This window comes from Balearica regulorum, chromosome 9 (genome assembly GCF_011004875.1).
Source record: "Balearica regulorum gibbericeps isolate bBalReg1 chromosome 9, bBalReg1.pri, whole genome shotgun sequence".
NCBI classification, from domain to species: Eukaryota; Metazoa; Chordata; class Aves; order Gruiformes; family Gruidae; genus Balearica; species Balearica regulorum.
Window position 1 is genome coordinate 29241333 of NC_046192.1, and position 25378 is coordinate 29266710.

At 44.2% G+C, this 25378-nt stretch overlaps 2 protein-coding genes and 1 long non-coding RNA gene across 5 annotated transcripts in view; 1 reads left to right on the forward strand and 2 right to left on the reverse strand.

The window, feature by feature from the left end:
• Window positions 1-9: 9 nt before the first annotated feature.
• LOC142602970 (uncharacterized) lies at window positions 10-13623 on the reverse strand. The gene is made up of 4 exons (XR_012836834.1): window positions 13159-13623; window positions 1570-6710; window positions 1125-1300; window positions 10-133 (listed from the first exon to the last, which is right to left on the reverse strand). It is a non-coding gene; the product is annotated as an uncharacterized LOC142602970 (long non-coding RNA).
• A 36-nt stretch (window positions 13624-13659) lies between these two features.
• Window positions 13660-19628, forward strand: PFN2 (profilin 2). 2 transcript variants are annotated; one of them, XM_075761786.1, is made up of 3 exons: window positions 13660-13989; window positions 15601-15793; window positions 17533-19628. In XM_075761786.1, the coding sequence occupies exons 1-3, from the start codon at window positions 13858-13860 to the stop codon at window positions 17628-17630; spliced, it is 423 nt and encodes a 140-aa protein (XP_075617901.1). In that variant the 5' UTR covers window positions 13660-13857; the 3' UTR covers window positions 17631-19628. The 2 variants fall into 2 exon arrangements, with proteins under 2 accessions (XP_075617901.1, XP_075617900.1); XM_075761785.1 differs by having other exon boundaries at window positions 13670-13989; window positions 17848-19628.
• Window positions 19629-23899: 4271 nt separating this feature from the next.
• The window catches only part of RNF13 (ring finger protein 13), a 41225-nt gene continuing 39746 nt past the window's right edge, over window positions 23900-25378 (reverse strand). For both annotated transcript variants that reach the window (XM_075761783.1, XM_075761784.1), the window contains exon 10: window positions 23900-25359. In XM_075761783.1, the coding sequence (XP_075617898.1) occupies window positions 24995-25359 (365 nt within the window). In that variant the 3' untranslated portion in view covers window positions 23900-24994. The remainder of the gene's footprint in view (window positions 25360-25378) is intronic.

The following is a 25378-nucleotide window of genomic DNA, read 5'->3' on the forward strand; positions in this document are numbered from 1 at the left end:
CTTCACGGTGCTCTCCTCCTGCCAGGCTGCTCACGCAGCAAAAGGAAAGAAATCCACACAACTTTTTTTGAAGCAGCATTCGCAGAGTGTGTTGTCCTCAAGCGTCTGATGCATCCAATCCAAAAAGCATCTGCTCCAGCAGGTAAATAAAACATTACAATAATCAGATTTTAATAATAATTAATAACTATCAGGAAGGCAGAGCTTCCCTCCCAGAGTACGCTAACACATGCTGCTCCAGACTCACCCCGTTCAGGGTTGTAGTATTACTTTGGGTTTACATCAACAGAGGTAAGAGCATGGATGCTCCTTCCTTGCATGATTTCATTAGCCTGATCCCTGCAAGTAGTAAGGATCATTTTCAGTAGTTAAGTGATTTATTTTCATTTCCCTTTGTGACCAGTTTGAATTTATGACATTGCATATTCAGTAGTGCAATAGTGCAAAGTAGTCTGTAAAGGTGAAAAACCCTAAAGAGAACCTCATTAATTACGCAGGAATATTTCCCCAGCATGCAGCAGAAAAAAAAGATTGATTTCTTCCCCAATCAACTTTTACATTTCAAATGTAAACTGTAGATTTAGTCTTGTGCACAAAAGAAGACATATGGATAAAGAAAAAATAGTGTAGCCTAGTTCTCCCAAGCACGACGGACCTGGCTGTGGGAAGTCCCAGTTTGACCTATTGCTCTCCAGCAACTGGCTGTGCTGGAGCAAGTGCAATGTGGTCAGAAGGAACAAGAAGGTGATTTTAGATCTGCTTATGGCATCACCATGAACAACCCTGGACTTGTGTCTACAGTTTTGTATACTCACATTTAAAGGGAACGCTAAAAACATTAGCCATGCAGACAAAAGCATGCTTGTCAAGAATTTCTTAAAGCAAGGGCATAAACCACACCTTGGGCAGTAATTAAGTGTACAACAGCAAAGCAGTGGACAACATATATCTATATAAATATGGTCTTGCTGTCATATTCTGTATAAACTAATCAGTCCTTAGCCACCACAGATTCCTTTGTTCTGTATTCTCTGAACCCGCTTAGTTTACTTGCCAAGATATTACCCAGACTCCAGGGGTTACAGTGGGTTATCTGAACATTTACATCTGATCTACAATCTAACCTCCACATTTACAAAGGGGAAACTTTACAAATCTTTAGTCAGGGGAAGCTTTGTGGGTAAATCCTGCACCCATCTTCGAAAATGTTGCATATGCATTTTCTTTTCCACTTGCAAGGAAAAAGGAAGAGTTGACCAGGCATGTTAATTGGTATATGGGACAACAAGAGAAAGAGCATCTAAAAAAGAAATAAAGAAAACAGTTTACGCACTGTGCAGATTTTACGACACTTATTTCTGTAGATATGCTTTCTATATAACGATGGTGGTGCCAAAGGACAGCTTACCAGCTACATCTACCCGTTTAATGAAACGGTGTTGACATATACAACTGCAGAGGAGCTGCCAAAAATAACGAAGAATGCTCCAGCACGCTTTGATCCTCAGTAACTTTATGAGCTGCTTTTGTAAAATGAAATGAAAGTGTAAAGAAATAATGACATTTAACCTTTTTATGCCCTGTATCAGTGATGCTACCAGGATTACAACTTCTTACTGCTCTCCATGTGCATTTGAGGAATCGGGTATCAGCGTATTCCTACTTACTTCTGTCTTCAAAGGGTGGCAAACTTGAAACCAGTGCTAATGAAATTTTACAGTCTGAGTGCAACTGGTGACAACCTCAACAGAACAAATTCTTAAAAGGTACTTAAGCACCCAACTTCCATTGATTCATATGGAAATTATGACTTTGAATACACTTAATCTGGTCACAAGTAACAATCAAAATTTTTGCCAGGTCAACTATGAAACACCCTTCTAAAATTACTTTCTGGAGCAGGGTCTTTTTTTGAAAGCTGCCTGTGCTGTTTCCCTACTCAATACGGCCAATACTGTAATCAGATTGCCATATGCAAACACAGTTGTCTAAAATACTGCATGTACTCTTCCATACAGAATATAGTTCCTTGTAGTATAGTAGAAATAATCCAGAAATGCGATTTTGCTCATATGGCAATACTCCATTTATGTAAAGTTTTCTGCACAGGTTTTCATCCCGTGGTGTGTGCAGAGTCCCTCAGTCCTCCTGATAAAAGGTGAAAGGCACTGAAGGATTAGACCTCGAGAAGGCGATGGGAGCGAGATGCAATACACAATCTTCTTCTTCTTATCACCTCCAGTGTTCTGAGCACTGTGTGCCTTTTGCTTTTTTGCCCAAGTATATATCTCCTGATTTACTATATTAAACCATTTAATAAAATACTAGAGGGCCATGAATAGAACCGATTACACAGTTGGCTACTTCAGTGCCTGGACAATGGTTTTGACTGAACCAGTCTCTTGCTGATAAGAACATAGGCACCCAAGAACAAAACTAAATCTACTTCCAGTTATTTCTGTGGGAGGCAGAGGTGGTCTTCAATTTCTGATATATGCTGCGCAGCCTGTGAGACATGGTGCTTGCTAAATGAAAAGTATTAAGCACTACAGTTTCAAAGCTGTTTTTTATTTGTTTCTATTTGTTCAATATTTTCAAGGGTAACACATGGAGAAAAAATGAAAAAGTGACTGATAACAGATGATTCTGAATTGTTGGCTTTGGTAGCATGAAGTGAAAATGCAAATGCATTATTGAATGAGCAAACAGAAGGCTTGGTCACCCACACCCCATCCTGAAATATAAACAGGAACTTTGTTCAGAAAATGGCGTTACCTTTATTCAGCACAGCCTAGTTATTAGCTTAAATATGCAGCACATTTTCAGCATATCTAACTTACAGCAACTTCTCCCACAAGCCTGAAAGAACATTAAAGGGTGCTAGTAAGAGTGATTATAAAGCACCTACTGGATCAAGGAGATTCTGCTGCAATAATTTAATTTTCATTTAAATTAAATTATAATTTACACCACTCTGCTAACAAAAGGGAAGAAGGGCACTGTAAATGTAGCAGCAGGTATACATACTGTCTTTTATTCTTCCCTGGTTTTAACTTGTGGTTAAACTAATAGACTTCTAAGTGCAAGTAGATTAAAGCTCCATCTAGTGCCAGGGTCTTGGAAGTTACTGAAAGGTTTGAAGTCCAAAAATAGCAACCATGCTCACAAAACTACCAAGCGGCAAGCCTAGCATCTCAAAGCTGTAACACACAGATGACAGAAGTCTGTTGGAATTACTCTTACAGTGTATAAGGGCTTAATTTTACAGCTGCTCTATCTTGGACAAAACAGAGAACGCGGCACGGCCCAGACAGGGACAAAGCGCTTGAAACACACGCCTGCAACAGCGAGCGGAGCAGAGCCACGCGCGCACCCAGCACCTCTCTCCCCGGCAGTGCTCTGTGATCATCACGGCAACGTTTCGCACTGCTCTTCCTTTTCGGATCCAGGGAGCTGGGGCGCAGGCGGAGAGGGAGGGAAGGCGGCGCGCTCCTCCCCGAAGCCAGCTGCTGGGAGCTAGGGCACTCTCAAGAGAAGGGGAAAATGTGTAACTTCTCAGGAAAAGAAGGGATTTGAATCCTGGCCTTCCCATTTCTTGCCAAGTGCTCTCAAAGGGTTCTGTGGAGAGGGCAACGGCACCCAGGCTCCCCCAGAACCAGATGCCCCTTCATTTTGCACGGGGACCCCAGCACTGGTGCTTGCAAGCCATTCCCAAAGAGCAGCCTCCAGGTCACGCTCTCCAAGAGAGCAAGCCGGTGGAGAGCTGCTCTGGCTGTCAGTGCTGCGGGGCAGGAGTCCTGCAGCTCTGCCCTCAGAGCTCTGCTGCTCTCCCCGCAGCAGCACGAGCCACGGACCTCACACCAGGCTCTGTGCCCACATGGGCTCTGGTCACGTGAAGATCAGCCAGAGACAAAGCAGGTTTCAGGACTGAAACTTTGGAATTAAGCACTTGAATTCCTTTATTTGGATTTATGCCTGCCCTGGTCTCCGCTGGGGTAGAGTTAATTTTCTTTCTAGTAGCAGGTACAGTGCTGTGTTTTGGATTTAGGATGAGAACAACGTTGATAACACACTGATGTTTTAGTTGTTGTTCAGCAACGTTTACACCAAGTCAGGGACTTTTCAGCTTCTCACCCTGCCCTGCCAGCAAGGAGGCTGGGGGTGCACGAGAAGCTGTGAGGGGGCATGGCCAGGACAGCTGACCTCGACTGACCAAAGGGCTATTCCATACCATATGACATCATGCTCAGTACATAACTTGGGGGAAGCTAGTTGGGGGTTTAGACCATGGCTTGGGAACTAGCTGGGCATCAGTGGTCTGCGAGTGGTGAGTGATTGTGCCTTGCATCACTTGTTTTGTATGTTCTTTTATCATTATTATTACTGTCTTCCTTTTCTGTCATATTATTATCCCAACCCATTATCTCAACCCACAAATTTTACTTTTTTCCCCCGATTCTCTCACCCCTCCCACTGGGGGGGAGTGAGTGAACAGCTGCGTGGTTGTTTTAGCTGCCTGCCAGGTTAAACCACGACAGTGCCCCAGCTACATTCTCTTTTCCTTCAGCAGAAAATACAACACCAGCTGCCATCCTTGAAGCAGTGTGCAAATAAGATTGCTGTTTTAGTTCTGGAAAGGAACTTACTGTAGCCGTATTTAATAGCAGCAGCAAAAAAAAAGGTATTCCTGACTAATACTGAAAATACTTGAAGAGTGGATTAAATTTAACCATATTTTAATTATATTTTGAAAACTACCTGGGATATTTATTTATTTGTTTATTTTTACATCCTTCAGAAAAAACATCTTACAACTACCTGGAAATCAGTTAATCAATATTTTTTCATATACTCTGGAAGATGTTTGTGCACACCAGGCTGCTCCTCTGAAAGACGGACAGAGCATGGGGAAGGGCCGTCAGGGAGCGGAAGGAGAGAGAAGTGAACTGCAGTAGACACGGCAGAACCGCTCGATCAATCTTTCCTAAAGTCAAAGTACTGTTTTGCATGCTGTAGGGTGATCATGGTTATACTACAGTTATAAACTTAACTCCTTTTGTGGTATATCTTTTGCTGTTACAGCATATAGTTTCTAAAATAGTAAAGATAGAAACAAAAATATTTAGTTATTTAAATCAAAACCAAACAGAAGCTACCACCAAAGCCAGTGCAGTTACAATGCCTTGAGCGTGGAGAGTGAAGCGCAATCTTATATTTCACCACAAAGTACTCTCAAAAAGAAAAAAAAAATTGTTGGAACCACAGGAAAATATGTAAACACGAAGGAGAAACAACTATGTCCAATCGAAAGGCATTATAAATGGATGAAGTGGAGAAGTGTATAATCCGACATTGAGGAGAAGTGCCATTTCCTCTGCTGCAGCCAATGTTTGGCTGATGACCGTCCCCAGGTCCACACCAACAGCACGTTTTGAGAAACAAGTATACCTTCGCCTAAAAGCTGCCTCCAAGCTGTCCTATTTCAGTACAAGAGTTCAGTTTCCTCCCAAATAGTGTGCATTCCAATTCACTCAACTAACCCGTATCTAAAACCAGGTTATCGATGGTTTTTGAAAGGCTTACTGTTGAATACACGATGACCACCTGCCAGCAGTTTACCATTATCTTCTCCACAGACATCTACTAATGATAACACAAGAAAATGGGTGTCTATTAAAACGCACAAAAAAAAATCCAGCTGGTGCTAATGTTCCCTTCCTCTGTTTTTCTGTGGTTTTTGGCAATGGCAACTGCTAAAACTGCACCTGTTTCTAGCTCTGTGGCCAAAACCACGCTATACGTCACGACTGCCTTATGCATGCTATTCTAACCTAATGAGGACAATGTCTGTATAGCAAAGGAGAATTATTCTGATTGTTCAGTCAACAGAGTAATATGTTAAGACCATTGAAATATGACATTTATATACTGAAGTAATGTATTTTCATTTTAAAAAAGTGGTCCTCATTCTGCATTTTACATTTAAGTTTCAAAGAAATCTGAAATAGGAGGAATCCTTTCACTCTTGTAGATAAACATAATACACTTAAGTTACAAATCTTTAAAAAATCCTTTGCCAGTTTGGCATTTATCTTCATCCAGAGTACAGACCAGCTGTATTAGCTGTATCTTTCCCATGTACGTCTTCACAAAACCTTAGCATGCACTGGGAAACACACGGTTAGAAACACGTACAACCGAAAAGCAGGTGTGAGCAACTGTGGACGCTCTAAATGTGACCTGACAGTGTGGTGCAAGCTGCATTGCTGGATGAGGACACCAGGGAGACAGACAGGAGAGCACGGGGAGACACACAGCAGATGACTGGATTCTTCTTCCTCACAGTACCACCACCACGAGTCCACCCCCAGTTGCTGTAAAGATTGATAATAAAAACCCAGCACCTGCTTCAAACCCACATACAATCTGAGATTCGGACGCTTGCCTCCACTGGCACTTACTACGTAGACATACCAGTTAAACTAACGATGCTGGGGGGCACAATCCATCAACAAGACCGGTACACGAGCAAAGCCATGACCTCCTGAAGCCATCTACCAGGTCTCCACGGATGCCAGCTTACCGCCGTGCTGAAGGAGACCTGCCTCTGCTCCACGGTCCTCTGCAACGCTTCTTCCCTGTAATATTTTCAGCATGTTCAATTTTCATAATGAATAGCTGCTTGGTCAAGATACGGCATTACTTGTTTCCTTCAGTGAGATATTTTAAAAAAAAGAGAAAATGTTCTAAATGAAAACACACCATTTTTAGGCTGCTATCCCCTTTATTCAATTCCACTTTTCCCTGTTCCTCCCATTTTTAGATTCGTAATGCTTCCTTTCATCCATACCAGAGTGGCTGCTCTACAGTTCAGCAGTATTAGACTTTCAGGCTGAGTACACCTTTTCTAAGCACATAATTAACGTATTTTAAAACTTTTATCTTCTTTTGTGATTATGTAGACAAATTTGAGCAGAATAATTTTCATATACTTTGTTTCTCAAAAATGTGGTATGTATTTGACTAGATGTAATTGATAGAAAAGCACTACAGCTACGGCAGAAATAATGCTCTGGGTGCTGAAACTAAGTAGTACCTCAACTATCCAAATTTCACAGAAAAATATTCTAAATATTAAATATACGTATATTGGCTCTTTTCTGGTGAGCTGACAGCAGGCGGGTTGACTGCTTCTCATAGCTAGAATCAAGTACTTCATGGATAGAGAGAAATTTGGTACTAAATTTAAAAAAGAATTGAAAAAAAAAGTTTAGCCATTTCTGCTTCATTCAAAAAATAATATATATTTGTAATTTTGCAGAGCATTATAAGGTTAGAACTATATAATTTCTCTGCGAAAATATGGCTTTTTATACTTCAGAATTATTACTTTTGCAAACAGTGAATGTTTTGGGTAGAAATTATATATGACAGATAAATTTATATATCTGTGATCCAAAAAATCCTTTGGACTTTTAACAAATAACAAGCATCAACAGCAAAATTATTTGTGATCAGAGGAGGACATATCACCCAGATAAACATATTTACAGATACTGTCACTGACAGAGAGAGCTTAATGAAGGAAATAACATACTCAACAAAGCTTCAGGGTTCCCTGGCTAAACCACGTGGTGCATTGAAAAAGCAGCAGAAAGCGGTGCAAAAGCAATCACCTAAAGAAACTGTGAGCTAGAAAAACAGGAAGGCCTGTCAGTTCAGTAACTGGAACGTGACCACACATAGGCAGCCAAGAACCAGACACCGATAGGACATACACGCGGAAGGCCATGACAACTGCCAGGAGGATGCTGCTGACCTTGTGGTCACGTTCGGCAGGAGAGTCCTGCCGTTACTGCAGGGCACCCTCAGTGCAATACAACGTCAGAGATAAGTCTGGGGGGTTTCTTAATGTATGCTAGCACAGTGCAAAAATGCAGATCAGCTATTAAAAAGGTAAAATTATAATACCAGTCAACTTTGACAGAAGAAAAAAAAAAAACAAACCCACACATATGAAGCCTGGGAAAAGTTAAACGCTGTTGTCATCTAACATAATTTCTCAGTACAGTCAGTGAAGTTTGTACAGAGATCAGAGGTACAGACTTCATGCAGTAATAAGACTGTTAGCTGGTCTCATTTAACCACGCTGCACAAATATCCATTAAAAATGACTGTTGAGAGCCCATACTTGCTCTGCTCTGTTTTCTACCTTCCCGCTTTCGTGCCTCTAACTTCGTGCTTCTCCAACTCCCTTACCGCATTTCTCAGCCTTAGTTTTCCCTTCTCAGATTAACTTCTATGCAACCTTTCACCCACTGAAATAATCAGTTAACAAAGGCATGTGATGAGTCACCACTGAGCTTGGATAAAATAAAATCATAAAAGAGCTTGGATTGAAGAAGCTACCACCTTCCCTCCTCTGTGTCAAGCTATCTATAAACTTACTGAATTTCACAGTACATACCCTTGTTTCATAATTGAAAAGTTAACAGACGGCTGCCTATTTGGGTTCTGTTTGCTTTTTTAAAAGCAAAACAAAATATTGCAGGATCTAAATACACGAGGAGCCTGTTTTATAAATCTGAATGCACAGAAAGCTGGGTCATATAGGCTTAATTCTGCACATCTCACTCGTACAGGGACCCTCACCAAGACACCATGATGAACCAGAGACACCTGTCCAAGTAAGAATTTACATACAATACACATTAATTTCTAGGATTAAGGTTTATTTTTTGTTGGCCACTGGTGAGATCAAGAACTTAACTTAAAAATCCAAAAGCAGAGCAAAGTTCCATGATTTCAGACATGTTTTTTAGTGCTTTGGCCAGTCTATAAATCAGATCCACAAAGAACTGCCCTTCCTCAGATTTAAAGCATTTCTGGAAGCCACTGAAATGGAAGCAATCTCATACCCTTATCATCTGACATAGCAATACCCCTAAGCTTGCATGTGATTTTAAAAGTTACATTTTAGGTTTGTTATGTTTGAATTTGATGGTTAAATAAAGGATAAGGAAGGAAAATTCTTCTTAACTGCTTACCTATTTAATGCTTAGAAAGACAAAGGTTTTGCTGAGCTACGTATACTGGTAAAACCATACCAGGCAAACCTCCTCTATGGAGACAAAACCCTCATCTGCACGTGGACTTAAACCACCTTTCCAAACAATGTAGGATACAACAGAAAATCATCTTTTTCCCAGAACTTTCTGGATGCTTTTTGAGTGCTGTCGTACAGGGCTCTTCGTAGCACAACCACAGCTATGCTAGCACTGGGCAGGACCTTTCCTATGCGCAGGTGTGGCTATGCAATAAAACTTCGCGTTGTGGTCTGAATCTAATGATTGTTGCATTTTGTATCACCGGATTTGTTAAACCTAGCTTCAAGTTTTCAGCTCATTAATATATCATTTTCACAATTTATTTCTAGCTAACACTCACCCCAGCCTTTGGTGGCTTCCTCATTTTTCAGCCAAGTCACTTAAGTAGGTGTGGAAGGACCCTGCAAACCCCATTTTCTAGTCGTCACCACGAGGCTATGAGACAGATTGCTCCTTGCTTCTTGGCTTTTAATCAGCAGAAGTGAATCTGCTAACTTATAACACTTCTAAATCGGTTTTACCCTCTGCACTTCCGAAAGCACTTGTGGTAAAGAGAAAGACTGCCACAGGAAATCCAATATGGTCTGGAGAGGAAGTCACCAGAGCAGCACCGCAAACCGACGTGAACGGCGCTAACACCGGAGACGAATGATGCATCGAGTACGCTTTGGCTCTGTAAACTTTAATTTTCACAAAGAAGTCCGGCTGCATTCTGCTGATGGTCACTTGCCCTTCCTGCCGACACATAAATGCTGTTAAAGTCACTCCAAACGGGCCAATTTGGTGAAAATCGGGAAGAACCTGGGACATCATAAGAAATCTTACCTTTGGCTGTCCAACCATTTTGAGCACAGCAGCAGCTCTGGTAATTACAAAGCCTGACAGAAAACTGCAAGTTATTTTACTAACAAAATATATGCCCTCCTTCAAGTTTTTTGCCAATTTCAACTTTTATGGTACTAATATAAAAGCAGTCAAGTTTCTCACAAAGCTATAAATAGTACACTCTGGCTAAGCAGTTGGTACTTTGAAATTCCTTCAAATTACTATTTTTCTTAGATGTGATCCAACATAAATTTTAGACAAAGTTCTGAACCAAAGGAAAAAGACTAATAATTGTTACAAGCTGCTTAAGATTTAGCAACTCTTTATTGTACATGTAAAGCTTATGTTCAGACAGCTCCATTTCATACATCAGTCCAGGTACTGATGTTAAAATGACCCACTACATCTATCAATTTTAACAACAATATTTTTGTTTATATATAAATCCTGCATTTAGCAAATGTCTCAGATTCCAGTTAAGACTCATAACTAAAAATAAAACTGGAACTCCTTTCTCTTACAATCTTCAACATACAGAGCATATCCTTATTTTCTTAAACAGTCTCAAAAGTGCTGGTACAGTAGTGTCTATACAAATAGCATTGTAACGATTGTATAACATAGAACACGACCAAATGAGTCAACTGATAGTGAAAATAGAATTAAAGGATTATGATTTTTAGAAAAAGCACTGGTGCCTGCTGAATCTGCAATTATACAAGCTACCTGGTAGTTTCATAACATTAAATAACGGTAACCCACTTTAGACTTTGCTTTCTAACTATATTACTAGAGTTACTTCACAAATAACACGACTAAAAGCCGAGCTACCAAGCAGGTGGCAAATCCTCTACTTTCACCCATCCATTTACACTCAGGAGATCCCAGACTTCCATGCAGTTATTTCCAATTTAAGTCATTAAAAGCAGACAACTGTGTTCCCAGTATTGCTAGCACAATCTGCTCAGCAAAATAGCACTCACACTACTGATCACCTGGGTTATGTAGCTACTAAAAAAAGGGGATATTCCCCAAAAGCAGTGGTAATGTTCTCAAACCCGCTCTGCATCCTGTGACATCCAAGTGAAACGACTGGTGCATCAAAGAGGCGCAGCACTGAACCCATCACACGTTAAGCTGGCAAGGCTCTTGAATCCCGGGGACTGCCGTGGTGCCTCGCACACCGGTTTGGCGGCTGCTAAAGTAGCAGTATTTGCCCCCAGACTCGGCCCAGCTCCTAGCTGGCAGTGGCTGTTGGGTCTCTACCTCCCGTGAAACAGGGCTGGACATTAGGTCGCAAGGGCTCGGAAATGCATGCTCGGTCCTCAGGCAGAAAGAACGAACAAATGCACAGAAGGGTGCAAGCAAGAAGGTGAGATACCGCCAGGCAAGAGGCGGCGCAGCCTTTGGCTAAAGCCCTGGAAACCCACAGGTTCTTGCGTGAGGTACCTCCATGTTTGTGCAGTCCATGCAAAGCCCACTTCTCATTAATCAAAGGACAGGCAGCTCTGAAACTCCCAAGGCCTGCCTCTGGGTTCAGGGTGATAAGATGTCTGCCTCTATTTATTAAATTCACTTATTAAAGTGAAACAATTTGGAATCCATATGGCAGCTTACAAAAACAAACTAGTATAGACAAAAACCAAACACATTTTGGTTGAACTCTAAAAATAATGAACCCATGAGTCTCCTGTTCATTTAAGATGGATGCGTTCCATTCTGTGCAAGTAATAGCGTTAAACTGGGGCCTCCTAGAGAAGAGCATTAAAAAAGAGAAGCGCCCCTCAACAGTAGCTTCAGGCGGAAGAGAACTTTTTCCCCTTCACATGGAAGGAATCTGTGGAGAGAGGATGAAGAAGGCAATCCAAACTTGACAAAAAGTTTTCGCTATTTAAAAAGCCAAAAGCAAATTTGAAGCCTGTAACTCATTGGTAGAGACAATGACACGAGGACGTGTTTGGTATACATGGACGGCAGGAAAAGGATAAAGCAAAGTTCTGGTGCTGTCCAAATTCAGAGGGGGAAAGGCACTGTGAAAATAAAATAGAGAAAATACTTATGGAATTAAGCTAAAAGATGCAAATAAGCTCTTTTGTAAGTATCTAGTAATCTAAGCAATCTCTATTAGTATCTAAACAACAGTCAATCCTGTGACAACTGAACTAGGTTTTAAAAGGACTAAGAATACCCTGAAGTACACTGTAGGGCTATTCATTATAAATACTTGGTGAATATTCTTCCTGGGGGATATAACCTCAAGAAAAGGCAGATTCAATGATTGTACACTATGCCTTGGCATATTCAGGTGTAAGATCTAGCTTCTTGAATTAAAGCTTCAAAGTTAATGACATGAACAGCCACTTCACATCCCACCGTCTCCATTCCCCAGAGAATCACAACAGATACCAAGTAAGGCAAAACCACCCTGCTCAAATGAAAGGTGACACACACCCCCTACCCCCAAAATTCAATGTTAAGCAAGACCGAGCCATTGCCCTAAAACATGGCAACACACCTGCAACTTGTAGTAGGACAGTCCTCTGAGCAGTGATCCTGCCCAGGGCCAGATATCAATGCGGCAAAATACTGGTATCAGAAGACCTAGACATCTTATAAAGGAAACTAAATTATTTTAACAGAAACTTGGTAGAACCTGGAAGAATAAAACCTGAAATCACCACTTACAAAACCATGCAGAAATAAAATATAACAGATACTAGTGTGTAAGGTGGGGAGTCCACCAGCTCAATACAAGACCAGCTATTCAATACAGGAATAATCTTACTACATTGATGGGACATTGGTTCAGCTCACCCAGGCAAGCAGGGCAGCAGAGTATGGCCAACTACCAGCAGTGTCACCAGCAGTGCTTTCCTGAAGGATACTCACAGCTGCCAGTTACACAAAAGACGACATGAAACGCCTAAAAAAACCCCAAACCCATAAATGCAACCAGCTGAGCTAACACTGCATCCCAAGAGACAGACTTGGGGGAGCAGAGCAGGCCCCCCCGGGCACTTTCAGGAGAAGGCTCTGCTCCGCTCCAGCAAACTACAACTATGAATCTGCATGATCAGTCTTGAATAGTAACAGGGGGTTACCCAAGCAACGACCGTGCTTCCAGAAGCGGAGAACAGCGCAATTTGTTGGATGCAAGAGCCACGTTCGAGTGTCCCCAGCCCAGGGCTGAGGGGAGGTGGCACAGCACACCGCAGCCGGTACTCACCCCCAGCCCGGCCGCTCTCGGCGCTCCGGGCAGAGCAGGCAGAGGCATCAGGGCTCGGCGGGCAGCAGCGCCCGGACAGGCGGCACCGTCCACGGCCGCGCCGGGGCTCAGGGCGGCGGCCCGGGGTGGGGCGAGGCGGCGGCCGGCTGCGCCGCAGCGGGGGAGGGGGGGGTCACGAACCGCCGGGCTCCCCACGAACCGCCCGGCTCCGCCGCGCCTCCTCCCCACGCGAGTCCGAGCCAGCGCAGGGAGCTCCGCTCCGCTCTCCTCTCCTCTCGGGCCGGGCCGGGCCGGGCGTGCCCGCCGCAGCCCCGGGCGCCGCCGCACCTGCCTGCCGAGGGCCGGGCGGGACCGGGACCGGCACCGGGACCCCGCCGCCCGGCTCCCCGCCCGCACCGCGCTCCTCCGCCCGGCGGAAAGCGCCGCGGCCCCGCCGTTCCCCCGTCGGCCGCGCGGAGCCGGGCGGCGCGGGGGGCGGCGCCGGGCCGCGCCCCTCCTCCCCTCCGCCCCTCGGCGCCGGCAGCGCGGAGGGCTGGGCTGGGCCGCGCCGCTCGCTGCAGCGCTCGGCTCCGCTCCGCCGTCGAGGAGGGAGAGGAGAGAGAGGAGAGGGACGGGACCGCCTCGCCCAGCCCCGCCGCCCGCCGCCCGGCCCGCGCCTCGCCGCCCGCCCCGCTCGCCCCCACCGCCGCCCGCGCGAAGATGGCCGGCTGGCAGAGCTACGTGGACAACCTGATGTGCGATGGCTGCTGCCAGGAGGCCGCCATTGTGGGCTACTGCGACGCCAAGTACGTCTGGGCAGCCACGGCCGGCGGCATCTTCCAGAGCATCACGGTGAGGGCGGCGGCGGGGCAGGCGGGGAGGGAGCGGGGAAGGGCGAGCCCGCCTGCGGCGCCGGCTCGGCCCCGCGGGAGCGCGGCTCGGCCGTTAGCGGCGGGGCGAGGCGGCGGGGGACGGGGGCACCTTGCGGTGCGCCGGGGGGGAAGGCGGCGGCGGTGGCGGGCCCGGCGGCGGGGGAAGCGAGCCCGCGCCGCCAAGGGACCAGGCCGGCCGCGCCGCCTTTTTTGTCTGCGGCCGCCGGCGGCGCCGCGGGAGAAGGGGCCCTTCCCGCCGGCGGGGGCGGGGGCCGCGGCTGCGGCCCGATGCGGCGGGGCCCGCCCGTGGGGCCGCCGGTGCCGCCGTGCGGGGGCCGCGGGAGCCGGCGGGGCGGCGGGAGAGGCCGCGCGGGGCGTGCGCGGCGGGGCTTGCGTAGGGCCGCCCGGGCCCGGCGCTGCGGCGAGGCTTACGTGCGCGGCGTAGGAGGCGTTCGTGAATGCCCACCTCGCCGCTGGCTCCATGTTTTTCACCGCCAAGATGGCGCACTGCCATTGATTCCTCCCTCCCCTCCCCCGCCCCTGCCCGTCCTTCGCCCCCGCCGCCGCCCCGCTCCGCTCCCGCCGGCCCCGCCGCCCGGCCGGCCGGCCGGCCGTGCGGGCACCCGCACCGCCGTTACATAAGGGCCGTGCGGGGCGGGCAGCGCGCTGCAGCGCGGCCTGCCCCGGCCGACCCGCAGGCCAGCGCCGCGCCCCACCCCGGGCGCGGCAGGGCCCGGTCCCGGGGCCGGGACAGAGCGGGGCTGGTCAGGGCCGGCGGCGGCCGCGCAGTGCCGGGCCGTGATTGGGGCGGCCGGGCCCGCCGTGACGCTGCACTTTGAGGCCGCCGCGTCGCGGCCGGGCCCGCGGTCCGCCCCCCTCCCCCCCCCCCCCGCCTCACCGGGCCGCGCACCCCGCCCGGGCCCTTGTGCTCTCCCTCACGCAGGGATGAATGGCGGCGCGGCGCGCCCGCCCTCCGCCACAGAGCCCGGGCCCACCGCCGCCACTGCGGCGCGGGCGAGCGCCGTGCCGAGCCGAGCCATGCCGTGCCGTGCCGAGCCGCCGAGGGGGCACGCCGCTGCGGAGGGCGGCGGGGCCCCCGCGTGTCGGGAAGTGCCCCCAGCTCTGCGGAGGCCGCCGCAGCTGCTCTGCGAGCGCTGAGCTCATGCCCCGTCGATGCAGGCAGACGCGGTCGGGTGGCATCCGAGCTGATCTCCCAGGACAGGTGCTGGCAGGCTCTTCGCTTCGGCAAAGTTAGTGTCTAACCCGGCGCGTTCGGTCACCGAGACGCGTGTATCCTGCGCTTCACTAGTCCCAGTCGTGAAGTGCCTCCTTTAATGAGAACTTGGACCCGAGGAGTACTGCAGACCTGGGCCGCGAAGTATTCCAAGGCAGCGGTTCCACTGCTTACAGTGGCAATAAACCAGTGCAATATAAACTGTGACTAACAAAGCCCTGCATTATGGAGCACTTCCTGGTGGGAGCAAGGGAAAATTTACTGTCTCATCCTCTCGACGTGAGTCAGGACGCTTTCTAAATAGAAATTAAGCAATAAAATACTGCCCTGCTAACTCTGGACTTTTTTCTTTGACAGCCAGTAGAAATAGATATGATTGTAGGAAAAGACCGAGAGGGTTTCTTCACCAATGGTCTGACCCTTGGTGCAAAGAAGTGCTCTGTGATCAGAGATAGCCTGTATGTTGATGGTGACTGCACAATGGACATCAGGACAAAGAGTCAAGGTGGTGAGCCAACATACAATGTTGCTGTAGGCAGAGCTGGCCGAGGTAAGCATGATTTTCTTTGCTTTCAGATCACTGAATTAAGAACGCGACCCTGAGCATAGACTCCAGCTCTTAGGAAAACCAGACTGCTGTATTTAATGGTTAGTTTCAGGAAGTGACTGAGGGGGGTGGACAGCAGTGGTCTGGCTGACTAACTAGATTTCTGCCTAGGAATCACACTTGTCCCTGTTCCTGTGATTGCAGCTGGGCACTAGGTGTGAAGTGGTTAAATAGATCTCTGACAAGCAGGAAGGAGCAGGCTACAGCCCGAAGTCAGCTTGCCAAGTATAAGATAACTTGGTATCTAGAGCTTACAGTAGGATACCGCAGGGATCTATTCACAATTGGTAGTGAAACTAGCTTTTTCATTGTAAACTTCTCAACGGAAAGTTTATTCTGCAAAGACGTGAATTCCTTGTGTGAGCTACTCCTACTTGCCTTTTAACAAGTTCTACACTAACTCTTCTTGCACTTCCTATTGAGCTCTCTGAAGTCCGTCTTCAGGCAAAAAAGCCCGTCCAATTTGGTATCATCGAGAAACTTGCTTTATGCTAGTACACCTACTCCTTGTGCTCCTCATTTAACTTCTAGTCAAACATTGCGGGGAAGGCACTAAATTTGGAAATAAAAAATGTGCCTCAAAGTACTGGCTACGAGTAGTATTCTTTGTGTTCAGAATACCTGGCCTAGCATGTTTGGCTGACTGTAGAACAAATTGGTGAGCAACAGACTTTTGCTTGTAAGTATAAAAACAAAACTAGAGCAAAATTTGTCTGTAGGTTGAAGCTGGGTAGCAATGATACAGGAAGAATGCTTGTAGCACTGAAGCGAAACAACAAGAGTTCTGACTCTGCTGCAAATTGTGAAATGCCAACGAGAACTGTCGTGTCTGAAACTTTTTGTGCCCAAATTGCTATGGAGATGTACAATCACCTGTAGGGTAGGCTGACTGCAGTATTTCCAATTACAGTATTCCTAGCTTGGGAAACAATTACTGTGCTCGTGGAAGCAGAGTGCTTATTGTGTCTGTGTACCTGCTGGTGACATCTGCTGGCAACTCGCAAGTGGTGTTTACTGGTGGAGGAGCCGTAGGACGTTCTTGTTCACAAGACAATTGGGATGCTTCACCAAAATTGTGGGATTAGAGAGGGGGTCAGCATTAAAATCTTCCTTGCGATTTGTCTTGTACAAAAAGTGTATTTTATTGTTGTGTTGTTGCATGAAAAGTCTTAGCCCAAGTCTGACCCCGTGGGTTTTTTTGCTAGTATGAATACAGTTACTCCAGTTCTTACACCAGTAGTGACTGCTACAGATAAGAATATAAGAAAATTCCCTCTGCTGCTCTTCAGAGTCACAGTTCTACATATACTACTACTTTTGTCCCTGACACCAGTTCTTTTTTTCCCCCCTTGTTTTTTTAAGATGCAGCCAGGGTTTCCTGGCTGGGTGATGACGGGTGGTGCTGATGGTGGAGAGGCTCTGATGCTTTTTTGAGATAGTTGGTAGCATTTTTCTTAGCAATGAACTCTTAGGACTTACATAGTTGTGTAATATCGCTGAGGATAACTCATGCCTTCTCCCAGCCCTGTCTACATCTGTATTTTTACAAAACTCCTGTTAAACTAGCTTAATACCCAAATACTAAATCTTGAATTTGAGTGTGTTTATTGCGCTGCCTAAAACTTGCATTATTTCCTTGTCTAACACACTCTTTTTAAAACTTTTTTTCTTTTCTCTTTCAGTCTTGGTCTTTGTAATGGGCAAAGAAGGGGTCCATGGAGGCGGATTGAATAAGAAGGCATACTCAATGGCAAAATACTTGAGAGACTCTGGGTTCTAGTTGCTAGGCAGACTGTTAAGTATTAGGGGAAGATTGCTATTAAACTTTCCTGGCGGTGAGCTTTAAACCTTACATTCTGGAAACTTTATTAGCAATGCAGGGTGATGGGGTATGAACCTGTGTCTCCTTTGTATCCCTTTGTTGGTGGGGAAAGGTGTTGTTTTTTTTTTTTTCTTTAATTCTGTTCATTTCTGTTTTGTTTCCTTGTGTACTCCAGCATTGGTTATAGTCATGGGAAAGGAAGGTGTCCATGGAGGGACACTCAACAAGAAAGCATATGAACTGGCTTTATACCTGAGGAGGTCTGACGTCTAAGCAGCCTCTCCCCATCCACCTAGCAACTGTCTTCACCACCACCCAGTTGTGTTCAGTGCTACCAGACTGTAGATGGTAGTTTGTGTTTTTTATTTACCCATTTCCTAATGTCATAATTCCAGTTACCCTTTGTTCATTTATATGTTAACCACTGTATGTAACCAAGTCCCATACCTGGCACCATTACTGCACCACAAAGATGATATGCATGATACCTTGAAAAACTCTTGGGAGGGGAATATGCCAAGTGTAGGCTTTGCTTTGTCTTAGCAATTAGTGTGATATTGACAACTAAAACAACTTAAATACTAAACAAGGTGCCGATTGTACAATCTAATTTGATCAATGCCTCTTCAGCACTTTGAGCAATTACACAGCTCACTAGTCTTCCTTTCATAGAGCATGGTTGGGAGGAAAAAAGTGCATGCATATCTTTACTTCTCTCCCTCTTTTTTTTTTTTTTTTCCCAGAATCCACATTTGTTTGCTTACACCCATTTTTATAGTGCCTGGTTTGTTTAACCAATTTGCCACTCAAACGCTATTAACGTTACACTAGTTTTGTCATTGCACTTCACTGTAGGGTTAAGTCTTTTATTTTTTTCTTCATGATGTCTGAAGCTTGTACTGCTTAACAAGTGCAATCACAAAACTATGAAAGGGTACAGATGCACTTCCTCCCATGACCTTAAAACCACCGTCCCGAACGAATCCCCAGAGACATTCCATCATTGCAATAGCTCAGGCACTTTTTTTTTTTTTTTTTTTTTTTTGCCAGCTCCTGTTCTGTAGTTGAATTGTAAAAGGCTGCCATTATGGACATTAGATATCCCAATATAACCATCTGGAGTGTGTCTGGTTTCAGTTTTTCATAGGACCAATTTTAATTTGCAGCTTGGGGGTCATGGGGGTTTTTTTTTGTTGTTTTGGGTTTTTAATATGAAACTGCAATGTCATTGTGGAAAACTGCCACCTTCAGCTATACTGGGAGCTCTGACTGACTCCAGTCTTTCTGCCAGATCACTTACTGGTAAAGAGTTTTGCTGCTCTGAAGCCACTGTTTGGATGAAGGTCGGTAGTTTGAAAGCTAAACTGTCAAAATGATGCCATTTCAAATTTAAAAAAAAAAAAAAAATCTTCATTTGGCCTGTCACGCCCTTGCTGCAGAAATCATGGAGTGAACTGCCTTGTGCACTAGTCATCTGAAATGTCTGTAACCAAACTCTCAGTTCAGGCACGGTACTAACTTGTATGTCCATTTAAAGAGAACTGCAGAACTCTGTATACAAAAGAATAAATGGGAGATGGTATTGGTTGGAATAACTGACTTGGCTGTCTTGTGATGAATTTTTTAATATGTATTCTGTGCCATACTATTGTTTAAAAAAAAAAAAAATGAACTGTTGCTATTGTGAGATGGATTTTAACTGACTACGAGGGTTTCTTTCGAATGGCACTACTTTAGGGACATTCTAGTATTTGCTTCTATTGTTGGGCCTTGTGGATAATGTACAGATTTAAACAAATTCTTGTTGCTGATTTGTCCATTTCTTTCCCTGCACTTTGTTACATCTGGGATACAGTCTAACTCATCTGATTTAATATGCATTTCAAAAAATGCCATAACTATTAAAAACACCTTGTTTACAGACAGATGAAATAAATTTATTCCAACCAAACAAAATCAGACTGTTGGTAATTTTTTTCCCCCCACAGGAGTCTTCCGAGGCCCTTCGTCATTGCATGGCTGACTACACCAACACTAGATACAAGTGCAGTTGTAAGTTTTGTCAGACAGCAATAGTATGATAATGTAACTTCAGTCAAAGTGAAACCAGGGGCCCTGCAGTGCTTGTTAAATGGCACTGGGGAGCTGTGTGGTGAACAATGGGAGCTGGGCGGGGGGGCAGAAAGAAAAGCCCAAAGCATAGAAGGTTAATCTTTAGCTAAGGCTCTGCTTTTCTCGGTCCTCCACTGCTGGTTGTGCGCGGCTTGGGCATTGCCATTAAAATGCCTTTCTTCTCCTCATCTTCCTCTACATCTTCAGGGTAGGTGTTGCATCTGCTCCTTTGTACGTCACTAGCTCCCCATCTAACTGAAACCTTTACATACACAGTGTTTATCTTTGACTCCTTGAGTTGCTTACTGTCTAAACTTGTATCTGTTTAGTGCTAAAGTTAGAACAGCCCAGAACAAGCCCATAGCCCTAAGCAAGTTTACATTTAGTAGTGAATAGTACAGAGGATGCAAACCTCTCACTCCCCCCCCCCCCCCCCCGTAATTGTGAGCATGTGAATCTGTGTTTTGCTCTGTACCAAAACTTTGTCTAAATCCAAATCAAAAATTGCACTCGCAGTCTGACTGCAGGATTTTATTTTTTTTTTCTGGCTAGGGGAGTAGTGTCCATCCCCAAAGCATTTCTGTAATAAGGCCATAGCTGGACTTCACTGTAATGGTGTGCACTGCTAACTGCTATTCCTGCCTCTGAGCTGCCAAGTACTTTTCATCCCATTTACTTAATTAACACTGTTCCTTTCTGATCAATTCCCCTCTCCTGAGCAGGTGTCTGCAGGAGTTGATGTATGGCACCTGTATACTTTTGGTAAGAAGTACTTGGTAAGAATTAGTTGTTTCACAGATTACTTTTTCAAATGCATTTGTTGTTGAATTTACACAGCAGAATGGTGTCTGGGCACCTAATGTGCTAGGGTCTACCTAAAATAGCTTCCTTGAATTACCTGGACTCTCAACAAATTTTACATTTAACTGTCAGGTCCAGATTAATAGAAAATTTAAATGCAACAGGTTATTTTCCTATGCTAAAGGTTTGAGCACTAAAATTGTGACTAGTTCAGAAATTTGCATATTTTTTTCCTTACAAAAAGTTAGGAGAAAGCGTTTCACTGTATCTCAGACTTTACAAAGTAATTCTGTGTGGGTAACTGAGTTTATGTGCCGAATTGAAGTCCTGTGCAGTACCATGCACCTCTTTTCCTACTCTTGCACTTAGGGTTCAGGCTGCTGCCCACATTACATCAGTACTGTTCCAACCACTTCAGCGGTCACAGAGTTTATGAGGCTGTACCCCCCCCCCACCAATTTTACCATTCAGGATTTAGTAAAAGTATTCATACATTGTGGCAGTGAAGATGCCTGACCTGTGTAGTTCTCATGAGGTTTGTTCTCATGGGTGGGTTTTTTTCCTTTTTTACCCTCTTGCTAGTCCATGAAAAACTTTTTTTTTTTAGTAGAAACTTCACTTGCATACAGCTGTCTCTGATACCTGCTGGCTCTTCAACTTCCAGTAGAGCGCCCAAACTCATTCACTGTGGTTTACAGTGCCTGCCATTTTATAAAAACAGCTCTCCAATTGCTCATATGCTTCAGAAGTTATTGCATCTTAGTCAGCAGTTCCCAACCATAAAGAAGCTAGAGCACCACCCCCCCCCCCCCCTTTTTTTTTTTTCTCCTTCTGTAGCATATGTTCTTATTCAAGGCTTGGGTAAAAGAACAGAACTGATGTCAGAACAGAACTTACATTAGTGTTTTACAAAACAGATGAGGAGAAAGGAATAGGAAAGCTGTACAAACTAAAGAATATAGAGAAGAGGCAGAATTGTTTTAAAGGGTGGTGTGTTTTTTATGGGTAGTTCTCAAGTTGTTCAGTCTCTCTTCAGACTTGGGAAGATAATTCACTATTGGCTGAACTGCTTCACTTTCTGAAGGGTTACTGCTATACCAAATTGTTTATGCCCCTTAGATTGCATGGCACACACCGGAAGAGGATGAGGGCTGCATTTATGTGCAGAGTATCAGGGCTTTACAAGTTTTTAATGCTGACTGCCAGGCCCTTCGAATCAGTCCCATACTTTCTCTGAAGTACACTTACAAAGTGAATTGTCAGCATGCTTATTTTCTGCACCATAACAACTCACAATTTTCATTATACCAGCCATTATTACTTAGCCTTTCAAAGGGTTACTTTTATAATGAATGTGTTTCTACCAAATTCTAACTGTTCTGAACTGCTGATGGCATTGCATTTTTAGACATCTGATTTTTAATATTCATGGTATTATTTTACATGTAGGTACCCATTATTACTCTTTGTTCACACACTGGCCCTGGCACTCTCCCACCATTGTGCTGTCGAGGGGGGGGGGGAGGATAGTTTTGTATTTAAGTCTTCTCCATTCCTTGATTACTGACCTCTCAAGAAAAACACTTGTCAGACCCATCACTTCTTCCAGTCGCTTTTTACTGGATTCTTGGCACCCTCCCCAACAAATGAAAGCTTACCTTCCCCTTTGAGGGCCACTTTTAATTCCTGTCCTCTTTTGGCTCCTTTTCCAAGTATTTTATTCTCATTACGCAAGGAAAGGCTTAGTGCAAGCTTGCTTTGTAAGGAGCTATTTATACTGGTCGTACAAATAACGTTTTGTGATAGCTGCCACTGATACCTGTGCTGTTTTATGTGGAGAGATGACATGCTTCAGAGATCCTATGAAATACTTTTAAGTGCAGGCACTAGTTACAACTACTTAGTAGAAGATTTTTTTTTCAACTATGCAATCAAGTACAAACCTCTTTACAGCACCAACATCCTGTTCTCAGACAGCAAAAGACTGAAGTTAGATCAGACTTCACATAAGCAAACAACCATTCATGGTGTACGGTGAGGAAACAGTGCTGCTTCATGTGGATAATGTAGTAGGTCACAGCCCAAAGAAAAATCAGTATTTGTCTTTTCCTGTGGCTTTACACAGGCCATACCTCTTGAGTCAGAAGATTTATCCAGCACGTGTTTATGAAATATGCAAGTTCTACTTAGGAATGCTAAGAGATACTTAACCTTCTGAAGTATTTCTTATAATAAAGTGCTAATCCTTCTTTAATTTTCATTTTTGCTGGTAATGGCAACTGACAAGTAAACTGTATCTGTGGCACAAGAGAGATGTGATTAAAACCATTAGGAAATTTAGAAAATGGAACAGAAAAAATGTACAGTACATTTGAGATGGAAACAGAATATCCTTTGCTGCATGCATTTTGTCTGTACAGCATGGAGAGTAGCAGGTGAGAAACTGATAAAAAGAGTGTAATTTTACTTGTCACTGCAGCAAATACTACAACCAGAGTTAAATATAGCATACATTATAAAGTTTACTTCGGTTCGTGGTTCTGGCTCTCTTCAGGTTTTGGGGTGCCTGAAATACAATTATGAACAAACACATGCACTCGTAACATACGAACAGCAGGAACCTACTTTAGGAAACATCTTTCAGCTTGGTAAGTTTTCACATTTGCACATAACTAGACATGTGCAAGTTGAAGTGGAATTTTACATGGCGAAAATATAATACTACATTGTTTGTCATTAACCCCATGGATTGCTGGTTTGAAGATGAATCATTCTTTCATTATTATCCTTTTACCATGCCGCATTCCGAAAAATAAATTTTCTCTGCCCTTAGCCAGTCCCAGAGGATTGATTTCCATTGCCAGGTTGAAGGAGGGTGCAGCTGCACTGTGTATTAGGTCAGAAGAAAGAAATGAAATGCCTCACCTGTAATCGCCTCAGCCCAGGATTTGGCATTGCCCAATTTGCAGAACACAGGCTCACTCACAGGCTGCAGCTCTAAAGGCGCTGGCACGGTGGGCAGGAATATTAATACCGCTCTGGTCTTCCTTCTCTCTCCACCCCCCCAAATTACATGTACAGACTTCTCCTCAAACTAAAAGTGAGCAAAAATGAAGGTTTTCTATGTAACTTAGTCCTCCTCCATACAGTATTGATCAGTACAGCACTTTGTACCACAATGCACAGCACAATGTAGGTTAATGTTTACTAAGGGATCATTAACAGTTCCGTGTTCTGGAACCTTAGTGATAAACACAGAAGAGTACACCATGAATGTAAGTAATGCAAAAGTTCAATAAATTCCATTTGATACATAAAGTGGAAAACATGTTTATTAACATTCTTTCAAGCTTTCCTCATTCAAGGCCATATAAAAAAATCTCTGCATTTTGATTATATGTATGTTTTTACTTTCTACATAGTTACAGAGGTATTATATATCATTTACTTTTTTCATGATACACTGGTAAGTACTGAGTTCTGTTAAACAGTTATAAGCACTTGTTTTCAAATCAGGTATTTGAAAAGAACAATTTTTCTATATACATAGTTTAGCAGACTAACGCAGCATAAAATGTTCTTTAGTAAGAGGTATATGAGTTGAGGATCAATAGAATACTTACCTACATTATTTTTCTACGTGGAACAAAACCTCTGTTTTGGTCACCCCCCAACTCCCACATTATCACTGGAAACCAGACTACACGTAGTAGCAAGTAGGGATAATTGATGTGTTTGTGGTGGACCAGATCTTACCTTGTGAACTACTCAAACTGGTAAGTTTCCTTATCCTAGGAATTGCTCGATGGAAACTGCTTAAACTTGGCTACTGTGGCAAATTCCAAAGGATTATTTGGAATTGCTGCTTTGAGATAAAAGTGGAATTTCTTCTGCTTTGTTTTGATACACCAGCATATAGAATATTGATCTGTTCTACATTTTTCTTTCAGTAGTGGTGACATTTTTTAGGAAAACTCTATACAAACATGCAAATACATTTTCTGTTGGGCTTAAAGGTAACACATACCATACATGTAATAAATATTGCTATCAGTATGACCCAGTTGTAGCTACAAAATTGAAAAAAATTACTTCCAGATAAATCCCGTTTCAACAAGATACATTTAGAATCTGTGTGATATTTCTATTGATATAAACTATTAACATTGTTCATTAGCATTGTGAAGTCCAGTTAAACTGTTCATTTTGAGAAGACAGAATGTGTGACTGAATACCTGAATCAAAAATAAATCTATCTGTAACAATTTAACCATAGAATACTACATGAACTGCTGCTCCTACTGAAGAAACTGAATGGATTACAGATTAAAATATATTCCCTACATAAAGGTTTGTAAAGTATAGTCTTAAGAACCCTTTTGTTCATACACTATTCATAGTTAGTAGTCTCAAACAGTATTTGCCACTCTGTACTCCCTTTCATCATTGGGCTGTAGCTGAACCACTACGCTTTCTTCGTTCATTCCATTTTCTGCATCACTGCTATCAATATTGTCATTGTCATCTTCCTCATATTCTGAGGACTCGGTCATGTTCTGATGGGAATGAGATTCTGACAAAGCCCCGAATGACTGAGTACTAACTGAGGCTAATGGTCTAAGCAAAGGAGTATTTTCAGATACTTCATTCTCTTCTTGACTACTGTCTGTTTCAGAGTCAGAGTCCCCCTGAGAAGGGACCACTTTCTGCTTACATACAGGACATGTTTTTTTTGTTTTTGTCAGCCATGGGTCCACACACTTGCAGTGATACGCTGTTAAAAAACAAAAAAG

What these genes read in the sequence shown, in the direction of transcription:
- PFN2 (XM_075761786.1), top strand. Translation starts at nt 13,858, where the DNA reads ATGGCCGGCTGGCAGAGCTACGTGGACAACCTGATGTGCGATGGCTGC. An exon ending in GCATCTTCCAGAGCATCACG is followed by an intron (nt 13,990 to 15,600) that starts GTGAGGGCGGCG and finishes TTTCTTTGACAG; the next exon opens with CCAGTAGAAATAGATATGAT. An exon ending in TGTAGGCAGAGCTGGCCGAG is followed by an intron (nt 15,794 to 17,532) that starts GTAAGCATGATT and finishes TTTCTCTTTCAG; the next exon opens with TCTTGGTCTTTGTAATGGGC.